At 33.0% G+C, this 12413-nt stretch overlaps 1 protein-coding gene across 5 annotated transcripts in view; it reads left to right on the forward strand.

Annotated features, from left to right (window-relative positions):
* LOC110450188 (titin-like) overlaps nt 1-7263 on the forward strand; it is a 37468-nt gene extending 30205 nt beyond the window's left edge. For all 5 annotated transcript variants that reach the window (XM_021497498.1, XM_021497495.1, XM_021497497.1 and 2 more), the window contains one exon: nt 1064-7263. In XM_021497498.1, the coding sequence (XP_021353173.1) occupies nt 1064-2359 (1296 nt within the window). In that variant the 3' untranslated portion in view covers nt 2360-7263. The remainder of the gene's footprint in view (nt 1-1063) is intronic.
* The last annotated feature ends 5150 nt before the right edge of the window (nt 7264-12413 follow it).

A 12413-nucleotide genomic window follows, 5' to 3' on the forward strand; every position in this document is an offset into this window, starting at 1 on the left:
CTCCAGTCCTACGATTAATAATTGGATCACATTAGGTACAGATGACCGGGAACAAGTGTCGTTACTTTCGAAACGTTTTAGAATCAAATATTGTCGCCATGACCTCTGACTGGCTGGCATATTTTCGACTTATTATCCAGTTTTTTTATGGGATTGGGGTCAGATTTGATACACATGTTTGTCTCATAGCCCTGAACAAGTGCTGTTATTTTTGGTCTGAATTATTCAAGGTCACATGTGGTCAAATATGTCAAAACCTTCTTCTGAAATAGAACCAATATGCCTAGTTTCATGTAATTTTGGTTAGTACTTTTCTTACATGGAGCATGACGAACAAAGTGAACACAGATGATTTTGACCTACTTTCATGGCTACAGGGGTCAAATATATTGAAGACTTCTGCTTATCCAAGAAGCCAAGGATGACAATTAGGGCCAATAACATGCTTGGATGAACAGCTAGCAAGATGGTTAAAATAAATCACATTGACCAAATGTCAATGTCACAGAGTCAAATGTGATGCAATTTTTTCACATGTAATTTGCAAACAGGTCCATTGACCTATTTTTATATTTCCTTGTTAAAAATGGCTGATGTCGCCTTATTGATTGGAAAATACAATAATGAGTCAACAAGAAACATATGGCTGGGAAATTGAAATATTTTATTCTACATTTCACAGGCTATTACATTTTCCTATTTTGATCTGAACCCGGGAACATATTTTCTTTGTGGTTTCCTATTGCACCGACTTGTATTTGGATATTCGTAACAACTTTGATACAGATGTACATTCGGACCTCAAACATTTGTGTGCGGTAATCCTTACTAAAAGCTCTTCAAATTTGACTAATTATTGCTCATGGCATCTATATAATGAGTTGTTATTTCTCACATTTGTTCAACAATAGTTAATTTAGCCGGGTGAGCGATTCAGGCCCACTCGGCCTTTTGTACAGAGCTCAGTTTATTAAACAGCGTGAAAAAGTATATTTAAAGCCCGTATTTATTCTTGTGTTGTTGACAAAAAACATAAATGCTGTGATTTTATTCTCATTACAAGACGGAGTCACAAACTGACTGGATCACCAGTTACAGAGTTCATCCCATGATCGAAACTGTTAAGTTTATCTGTAACATCATTGACACGCCAGGATTTGGAGATACCAGAGGAATAGAGAGAGACCAGCAGCTTGTGGATCAAATCCGTGCATTCTTCTCTACGAAAGGCGTCCAAGGAATTGAAACAATAGATGCAATATGTTTCGTCACACAGGCCCCTTTAGCCAGGCTGACACACACTCAACGATATATCTACGAATCAATTCTGTCCATATTCGGAAAAGATATGCAAGACAACATCGTTGCTTTGGTAACATTTGCAGATGGGAAGGAGCCACCGGTGCTTAATGCTCTGGTGCAAGCTGAAATTCCAATCAAGATGCACTTTGTATTCAATAATTCAGCCCTTTTCGAACCAAACACAGACCACAAATGCAACAGATTCGGCAAGATGTTTTGGGATATGGGTTCTCTTAGCTATGGTGGATTTTTCAAATTTCTGCCACTGATGACGACACAGAGTTTACAACTAACAGCTGAGGTGTTGCAGAAACGAGAGCAACTCAAAGTCACAATAGAGGGACTGTTACCACAAATTGATATTGGGCTTGGAGACCTTGAGACAATGAGACAGGAGAGGGATCTTGTGAACAAATACTCAAGAGAAATCGCTGATAACCAAAACTTCACATACGTAGTAGATGAATTTCATCAGGAAAAAACACCCTTAAATCCAGGCGAATATGTCACTAACTGTACATTTTGCCATTATACATGTCATTACCCCTGTCATATCGCTGATGACAGTCAGAAGTCAGTGTGTGCAGCGATGACAAATGGGATTTGCACGATTTGTCCGAAAAAGTGCGGATGGAATTCCCATCGAAACAACGATTTTCGCATAAAAGTTACACAGGTGAAAGTAAAGAAAACTTACGAAGAAATGAGAAAGAAGCTAGAGATAGCAGCGAAGGGTAAAGTATCTAAGGAACATGTCCTTCAACGCATCGGGAAAAAAGTAGCTGGTGTGAAAGAAACTGTTTGTAACATGATTGAAAAAGTTCGTAACTGTGGTAATTATTTACGGAAAAACGCTCTCAAGGCAAACCCACTTACGGAGGTGGAATACCTCGATGTCATGATGAAATCGGAACAACAACAGAAGAAACCCGGTTTTGAATCTCGCGTTGAGATGTTGAAAATGTTCAAGCGCAGTGCAAGCATCAAGGCAAAAACAATACACATGAAAACAGATGATGTATTGAAGGACATGGGATTCCATGACATGAACCTGTAACTGTATACCGCGAATAGGAAGACGATACGATAAAGGAATTCGATATTTTTTAAAACACATTTCATGCTAAAAGAAGACTTTCAGTGACTTACAGAAGAATAACAATTTAATTTAAACGGTTGAATTATGAAAACACAACACTTGATACAATTATTACAGGTGACTCAAATAAACATGTTAAAAGTATCGTCTGTTTAAAGTTCTGGTGAAATACATAAGTGTTAGTATGATCAACTTATTTACACGAATGACTTTCTATAGGTGTATGTAAAAAGAAATGGTATTCAGATTTTTGTCTAGATAGTCCAATGATTATTTAATCGTTTACTTTGTCATTCCGTATTTAATCAAAAATGCATTTGGCTTCTAATTAGGAACCTATTAATGTATGGAAAATGAAGAACTGAAATAATTAACAAACATGAATGCATACATTCTAAAATAGATACTATTTAATCGGATGATAAACGTTGGATGAACAAAGAGAGAAGCTTAATCGTAATTCAAATGTAATAAAGATATATAAACTTGTTCGATCAGGAAAACCATAGTGTTGAGTTGCACGAATTCAAAGATGACAGCTACAGTCTATGAAGCAACAAGGAGCACGGTAGTTGTTGGATATATTATCAATGATTATGGCTTATTGACAAATATATATTCTTTTGAGTTAGTATCTGGCACTATTATATCTTAAGTTTAAAAGTATGCGTATGCATTTCTGTTTTGGAAAGAATTTGTATAGATATCGACTTTTTATTTTTCAATGAAATTTACTGTTTTATAATGAAAAGAAACACTTGATAGATCTAACCAATTTGAAAAAGGCGTAATAAGATATTTGATTTATTTAACTATCAGAAAATGTGATACTGGTACTGGAGTGCACTTTAAGCACGGGAATACTATCCGACATAATTCATCAGGCACAACAATTGGTAATGAGCTTCTACATACAATTTATAACTTTGTATTTTACATATTTATAGGTATATGTATTGCAACATTCAACACCATTTGTTCCCATTCGTTATGTGTAAGGTCAATTATGCCTTTTTCACCTAACAGAAAGTTCGCTTGTTGTTTTTGTTTTTTTTGGTTGTTTTTTTTTCCAAGCATTTTCAAATATATGGTACACGGGTTCGAAACCTACGCGGGGCAGTTTCCAAGTACTAGCCGTTGGTCGGGGTTTTTTCCGGGAACTTCGGCTTTCCTCCACTATTTAAACCTTGCATATCCTTATATGACCATCGCTGTTAATAGGACGTAAAACACAAACTAACCAACCAAACAATAACCAAAAAAGAAAACAGGTGTTTAGCTTTATGTAAATATAAATAAATCGTTTGAGGGGTTCATGAGATATTTTCTATACAAACCTTTTACTTCAAAAGCGGTCAAGTGTGATCAGTGTCTTTCATCTTTGACGCTATATCTTTGACCGATGACCATAACACGCTGATCAGGTATAGAACTTGATATTGCCATGGTGTACATATGAATATAATGTCTGTAGCGGTTCATGAGATATCTGGTACATAATATTATTTACTACTTAAGATGGGTGGACGGACAGGCCTTATGTTTAGTAAATTAGCTATTATAAAATGATGCTTTTATTATTGCATATCCTATACTTGATTTATTAACATAACAATCAGTGCTGTTTCCTACATAAAAACGTTTATAATTTAGAGTACATAGAACATGTATATTTGTGTAAATACAATACTATCATTTACAACAATTGAATCGTTTCACTTTAAATGACAATTGTTCTTAAAATTATTTTGATTTTTCTCTCTATGATTTGCATACAAACTATTTTTTATAAGATTTATTGTTTCATGTAAAACCCAAAGGATCATACCTATACAAATTTTGATTGTTTTACCATTATCACTCTAGCTTACCTAATTACCAACTCATTTGATAATTTGCTACGAGTTGGTAAACATTTGTGGTAACCTACAATTGCTTAACACCGGTGTAGCGGTTCATGATATATCTGGTACACAATATTATTTACTACTCGAGATGGTTGGACGGACAGGCCTTATGTTTAGTAAATTAGCTATTATAAAATGATGCTTTTATTAAGTGTGCATATCCTATCCTTGATTTATCAACATAACAATCAGTGCTGTTTCCTACATAAAAACGTTTATAATTTAGAGTACATAGAACATGTATATTTGTGTAAATACAATACTATCATTTACAACAATTGAATCGTTTCACTTTAAATGACAATTGTTCTTAATATAATTTTGATTTTTCTCTCTATGATTTTCATACAAAAAAATCATTTTTATAAGATTTATTGTTTCATGTTAAACCCAAAGAATCATACCTATACAAATTTTGGTTGTTTTTACCATCATTACTCTAGCTTATCTAATTACCAACTCATTTGATACATTTGCTACGAGTTGGTAAATTTGTGGTAACCTACACTTGCTTAACACCGGTGATGTAACTTTATTGGGCAATCCTTCAACTATGATAATGCTTTGGGCTGACATCTTCCATTGTAGCGTAATAATTAATGGCAATTGTTTACCGATAAAAAACAGGACTCATGTTTTTCCAAGTGAAACGTATGATTTTCTAGACATGAAATGTATGTTATGGGAGGAAAACGTTCCGAAAAAACTTGATGACTGGCCATCATGTTTATCTAATTATCGTCAGTTATTTTGCAAAACGTAAAAGATACTCAGTGAACCTCTTGTTTTAAACAAGTTTGAACATTAACCTACTCGATTAACATGAATATATTAACCAACCAGCACCAATACGTGAACCCCTAAGTCTATTTTGAATTAATTTAGGCAGCTATGTTTTGCAACCTCTCTTATTTAAATGGGAACACCGTTCGTTTAAGTGGAGAATTCCTTAATTGATGTTATTCCTAATGAGTGTGTATACATTCAATGTTGTTTTTGTGACGAATTGGTAAAATAGTTTTACAATTCGCAACTCTTTTAATATATAGCTGATATAGAGTTTATGATAACTTCTGTAATATTTTAACATTGATGTGTTGCACATTTCATAATTCTAACTTTCTTTATTCGAACAATTATTTCAAGGGGGATCCAATAAAATAAAATAAATTTCTTTTCAAAATTCGAAAAATGACCAAAATGTGTCACAGCTGATCAAAGGGAGCAACTAAACAAAGAGTTTACCAAACTTGCATATTTTTAGCAGACTTCTTTTCTTTGCATTCATATATTATGTACTTTTGTTCCATATATGTTACATGATATACCACTAGATACGTATAATTGTGTATTGATGTTTTGTATCTTATCTTCAAATAACACGATAATCATAGGACATTTATAATTTATTTATAATAGGCTGTCATTCAAGAAGTATGTGGCAGACGTCATCGTCCGTCTGCCAAAGCATCCCTGGAAAGACTAGATAGCAAGAATGGGTTTTATGAATTTCGACAAACTTTAGACAAAAAATTCCATTGGCCAATGACACTTAACTTTGTTATGACGTGTATTACCAGTATATACACAGCGTAACTGGTCGTATGGGGACAATATGCATTAATATTCTCAGATTATTTTGTCTTTATGGGTAGGGTAATTTGACTTCACATGGTGAAACGAATTGCGTGGTCAAATGTTATGGATTTTGTAAAAAGAGATGTATTTACCTACTTAAAGTAATAATTTAAAAATTGAAAAACTACCTTTATGACCTTTATAACTGATGATCGGCGACTTGTGGACTATTAGGGGAGATACAGGGTATAATTGAAATACTCGTTCGGTACAGATGAAGGACCTTTAACCTAGCACTGGCACTCTTAGTCAAGGGGACTCCTCAGTACCTAATTTCATACATTAAGCGCCGTAAAGTAATGTTGCTGTGAGTATTCTGTCATTATAGAAACCTTCATTGTTGTTGTACAAATGTAAATGAAATAAATTTTACAAGACGATGATCTTGAATCCCAATTTAAGCAATTGAGCCCACAAGGAATCTTATAGTTTAACTGCTAGCTTTTTATATAATCCAATTAACATAATAATCAAATAATTAATTCGACCTTCTTTTTATAAGAAATCATTATCGATACATTATACAGTATGAAGGGGTATGATGTTATCTGTGAGTCAGACCAAACTAACCTGTCATGTTGATCTTTAAAGAAAAAATATCAAATCGGGCGGTTGAATGTTTATTCACTGAAGGACGTTACGACAGTTTAATTTATAACTTTGATTACCAACTGTGGTGACCTCTCAATTCGTACCAGGTGCTTGAAATGAGATTGGTTTGGTTTGGTTTGGTCTAATTTTGTTTCACGTCCTATTAACAGCTAAGGTCATTTAAGGAGGTGCCTTCATGTGTGTAGTGTATGCGTGCTTGCGTGTGTGTATGCAGGAGGCATGCTATGTTGGTGTGCTTAAAATTGTTCTCCCTCACGACAAACCCTAGAAATCACAATCTATATGAACTATGTTGTCCCTTTAATTTTGTAAACTTAAGGAAGTATAGTATAGTTTTTATCATCTATATGCTACTTTATATCGTCTACTAGACCCATTATCACAGGTTGTCGTTATTGGAATACTTGAGACTTCAGAACTGATTTTTCAATTTGGGGATTTTCTTTATCTCAGTAAAGAATTTATGTATGTGTCATGCACCTGTGAGTTTTTCTCAATATAACACTTAATCATGGTGTTTTTTGTGTGTTTTTCACTTATACTTTTGATCAGCCTAATTTTCGAATTCTTTGAAATCCGCACATCAGGTATCAAATTTAGGACTTGCATGTAATAAGAGTTAAGATAATTGTTCTTAGTTCAGTCACAAATTTGTTATCAGTAAATAGGCGATGACAAAAGCGAATAATGATAAGAACTTGTATTCGAAAACACATTCAAACAAACTTTTAAACATATTTTTAAATTCAAGTTGTGCAAAATAGAAACAAAAACAAGAACCGCATGAATCACAGTGTTATAAGATAAGTATTCATTCGCGCCTTGTTAAATTATTGTTATCAGCTTTGATTTAGTCCAAAATGTTTATATGTGTAGTAACAGTTGTATTGCTATCTTATTGACTTTTTCATGCTACATAATGTACATATGTCTTATATTTTCCGTTACGATCTGCATTGTTGTTTTCTTTGTAGGATTTATTGTTCCGCGTTTGATTTTGTAACTCACAATGACCTGACAATATATAAGATTTTTCTCAAACTAATTGATTTGAGAAACAAGTTTCTCCCACGACCCTTTTTTAGTTTTTTAGTTTTCCTCATTCCAAGCTTATTTGATAAACTTGCTTTGAGTTGGTTAAACCCTGGACGTTGTTCACTTGGTAAATGTTTTAATTTTCAGCCCACCATCATCTGATGGCGGGCTATGCAAATCGCCCTGCATCCGTGGTCCGTCGTCAGTCGTTCGTTCTTAAACAATTCCTGTTAACCCTATTTGTCAGGAATTACCAAAGGAATCTTTCTCAAATTTGACATATAGATTTCCCTTGGTCTGTCCTTGTTTATATTTCCTTTTAAGACTTATCAGATATACAAAATTGCCGACAGGCAGCCATCTTGGAATTTGACAATGACGGTTTGTTAAAGCTTTTTCTCAATAAGTACTGGTTTGCTAGTACTATTTCTCGAGAATAACTTCTTGGTCCCTAGTTGCATGTTTTATTTTGAAACTGATCATAAAAACAAAAAAGCTGAAGAACGAACAGATCTTTCTCATATTGCAATGATTGGTTATATTTCTTTCAAATTAAGTACTGTTTTAGGAAATATATAAAATGACAAACTCACTTTGAAGGTTGTCTTTTATACACAGCAGTATTAAATTTAGATCAAAAGCTACCTCAATGTTCATTTACTGTTAGCATAACTCGATCAAACAGATAAGAGGAAAGAAAAGAAAAGATCAAACAGACAAAGAACTAATGAAGATTGTACAATGGTGGGCACCAAGATCCCTCTGGGATCTCTTGTTACGTTACCTTTCCCCGGCATCGTCCATCGTAGTGTCATAATTCATGGTAATTGTTTCTCAAAATCATAAATAGGAATGATGTAATCCCAAGAGAAACAAATGGTTTTCCACATGTATATATTATATCTGAACGTTGTTGGAGAAAATGGTCTCAGGACTCGGGAACGTTAATTATCATGTTTATCTAACTCTCATTAGTTAATTGTCTTATTTTAAAGGTCATAAGGTAAAACTCATAAACTCATGTCTTTATACTTTTTTAAAATTAACTTAATCGAGAAAGATAATCATGATGACCAAACAACACTCGTTTGGGAAACATTTATGTCTATTTTGAATATATTTACTATATACTTAGACTGGTATGCTGTGTAGCTTCCTTTGTTTGTTGTAAGTGATGAACTTGATATCAAACTGGAGTTACTTTAAATTGCTATCTTTCTAAATGAATGTGTATTCTTAATATGTTTGTGACGCATTGACAAATCAATTACATATTTGACTTCATTTGATAAAATACAACATTCGAACTGAAGTGTGTTAACAAAGAGGTATTTGTTGGCAGAATTTACACCTTTAATTCATACGAGTTTACATGTGACCAGACTGTATTAAATGGAAGAATATTCTGTACATTTTACCAATCAATCTTATTTTAATAGTGTTATTGTAATTTCCATATTGTCTATTTCACTTAGTTTGTAGGACTTTTTTCTCTCTTTATAGTACTGTTGCATGTTGTATTTAAAGTGATATCCAATAATACTATTCTTGACTTAATTAGTATAATACTGTGAGTAGTTTTTAGTCATTTTTAGAAAAATTAGTGGTGGAAATAGTGGATGATGCTGATTACATGTAGTCCATTATATATCAGTATTGGTTTAAGCAAATTCTAAACAAATAGTATAAAAACAAAAAAGTGTTGACATACAAAAACGCAGAAATAATTGTCTTATAAGAGATGCAATCATCCGTGCATTATAGCCTTGATACGTCAGCTTATCCTGGTTGTTTTTGTAATAGCTTAGATTTTGTCAAACATACTTATATTAATTAATTGACTAATTGACAGTATTTCATGTCACATAATGTACATATGTGTTATACTTCTGTTACGATTGGAATTCTATTTTGTAGTATGTATTGTTCCACGTTTGATTTTATATCTCACAATGACCTGACAATAGATAAGATTTACTATGAATTCGATTGATTTGAGAAACTAGTTTCTCCACAACCATTTGTTTTAGGGTTCCTCATTCCGAGCTCATTTGATAAATCTGCTTGGAGTTGAGAAACGTTTTTGGTTACCGACTATTTGGTTAAACCTAGGACGTGGTTCCATTGGTAAAAGTTTTAATTTTTAAGTTACATAACTATGCTATCGTCCATTTTAATTGTTACCCGCATCAGAAACAGTAATAACGTATTCTATTCCCAAGAGAACCATATGCTTTTCGAGATGTTCTATATGGACGATGTGAGAGAAAAGTCTCCCGAACTCTTGATGGTTAATACTCATGTTTATCTAACTCTCAGTTTATATTTCAATTGTGAAGGGCACTAGGTACACCTCATGTCTTTATACTATTCGAAAATTAACTTACTGGTGTTAGGTAATCAGGATGACCAACGAGCTTTTATTGGGGGAACCTCTGTGTCTTTTTAGAATATATCTACTATATAATTAGGCTGGTATGCTGTGTAGCTTACTTTGCTTGTTGTAAGTGATAAACTGGATGTCAAACAGGAGTTACTTTGAATTGCTATCTTTCTAAATGAATGTGTATTCTTAATGATTTTTGACGCATTGACTAACACAATGTTAAATGTAAAAACATTGTTATTTTTTTAATGCTTTTAATTGACAGAATAACTTTTCTTTTTAAGTTACTTTCTGTAATGTTTTAAAATTGATGTGTCGAATACGTCGCACATAAATACCTTTGTAATCAACGTATCTAGCTGGACAAAATGTGCAACAGCTAACCATGAAGGGACTACTTATCCTGGAGTTAGAGTGCATTGAACTTGCTTATTTTGAACAAAGACATGTTTGATATATTGAATATATCCTTTAACTTCTTTCTATATAATAGATGCACTGCATCGTATATATAACCAGAAAATTCAATTTATACTTTTATTTTGTATCTTGATTCATAATCTACAGAATAACCATTGATCATGTACATATATGTTTATCATTTTTGGCCAAACGGTTAAGTGTGTAAAGCCGTGGTACTTTGTCCGTAGTTCAACTTCCGTCTGTCAACTCTTTTTTTGGACAATTTCTTTGTCTGCAATTTCCATCAACCAATGAAATATAGTTTATTTACTTAAAGGACTAATCTTATAAATGCACAAAACGACATCTTTAACAACGAGAATCAATGTTTTATGAAGAAGGGTTTGGTCCATTAGGGGAGAAACAGGTTAATACTGAGCGAAAAACTCGTTCGGTACAGATGAAGGAACTTCAACCTTATTGGCACTACACGTATGAGTCGAGGAGACTCAAATCACTCTCCGCAGTACCTAATAACATACATTATGTGTCATAATTTACTGTGGCTTTAAGCTATTTTTATCATAGAAACCTTTCGTTTTTTGTTGTTAAAATGTAATTGTTCTCATCAAATTTCTTCTGCGACAAAGATTTGAATACTATAAAATATAGATGTTTTACATAATTTGATTATTTACGAATATTTTTTGTTGTAATGTTCGAAACAAATTAAGAAAGCTTTAAATTATTTTACAAATGGAAATTATCTAAACAGTTGCCTGTTCTCAAAAGCTTGTACCAAGATCATTTTTTTGATATTTACATGCATGCGTCGCATTCGATCGCAGGTACAATCCATGTGTGCAATTTAGGCCCAAGGAGATTTTATGTATTAACTGTTAGCTTCTTATATAATCAAATATACATATTAATCAAATAACTAAATCGACCAAATAAGCCATTTTGATCTCAACAGAAAAAAATCAAAACGGGCGATAAAATGTTTTATTCGCCCAAGGACGTAACGACGGTTTCATCTCAATGTTTACCAGGTACTTGTAATGAGAAAACTGTTCTCTCTCACGACAAACCCTAGAAACACGATCTATATGAACTATCTAATAATATCGATATTCAATGGGTCGATTATCCTTGTGGAGGAAAAACAAGTTACACCTCAAACGATATTAAATCAATATATTTTGTGCAGATATTGAAACAATGTGCATTCAAATCGATGCATGTCCAATTCATTGTTTTGTTTTTCATTTTGCCGTCACGGGACGTCACAATTGTTGGGGTGATCACTTTCTAGATTGACAATGTACCTTTGATCTCCTTATTTTTATTCCAACTATCTTTTCGAACATTTAAACAAGGGATGTATTTTTGCTGTTGTTTTAATCGGCAAAAAAAAGTCAGATATTTGAAAAATTCTCCTTGATTGACAAATTGATTGATTAAAAAATCTTTAACTTCCAACAAATGTTGCGGCTTGCTTGTGCGAAATATCATAGAAATATTGTTTGATCGAATAAAATATCGTCCTTTATTAATTGTACCTAGAATGGATACTTCCTTATCACAAATGGTCGATTTTTCAACTAGTTTTATGAGCTTAAGTTTTTGTACTAATATGACCCAGAAGAATGCACTTCAGAACGATACCACTATATTGAGCACTGTGTACAATAATATATATATACTGAAGCATGATTGCATTTTAAAGTTTGTAGACTTTAAGGTGAATGGTATATTTTTATCATCTATACTTCTATATACCAGCAACATTATAGGCCTTTTATCACGGGTTATCGGCATGAAAATACTTAAGACTTGATATCGGGTTTTCCGATTTGGTTTTTTTTTTCTTGGTTAATAATGCATTGATGTGCCAAGTAACATCGTGATATAAGTCCATGTAGGAAATAAGTGGTTTATGTTAAAGAAATCATTATAAAATAAGGAAAAAGCACTTAAAGAAAAACAACAAAATTAGAAGCCTTTTAATGCAAATATTGCAGCTCATGAT

Source organism: Mizuhopecten yessoensis, unplaced genomic scaffold, assembly GCF_002113885.1.
Source record: "Mizuhopecten yessoensis strain PY_sf001 unplaced genomic scaffold, ASM211388v2 scaffold5091, whole genome shotgun sequence".
NCBI lineage: Eukaryota > Metazoa > Mollusca > Bivalvia > Pectinida > Pectinidae > Mizuhopecten > Mizuhopecten yessoensis.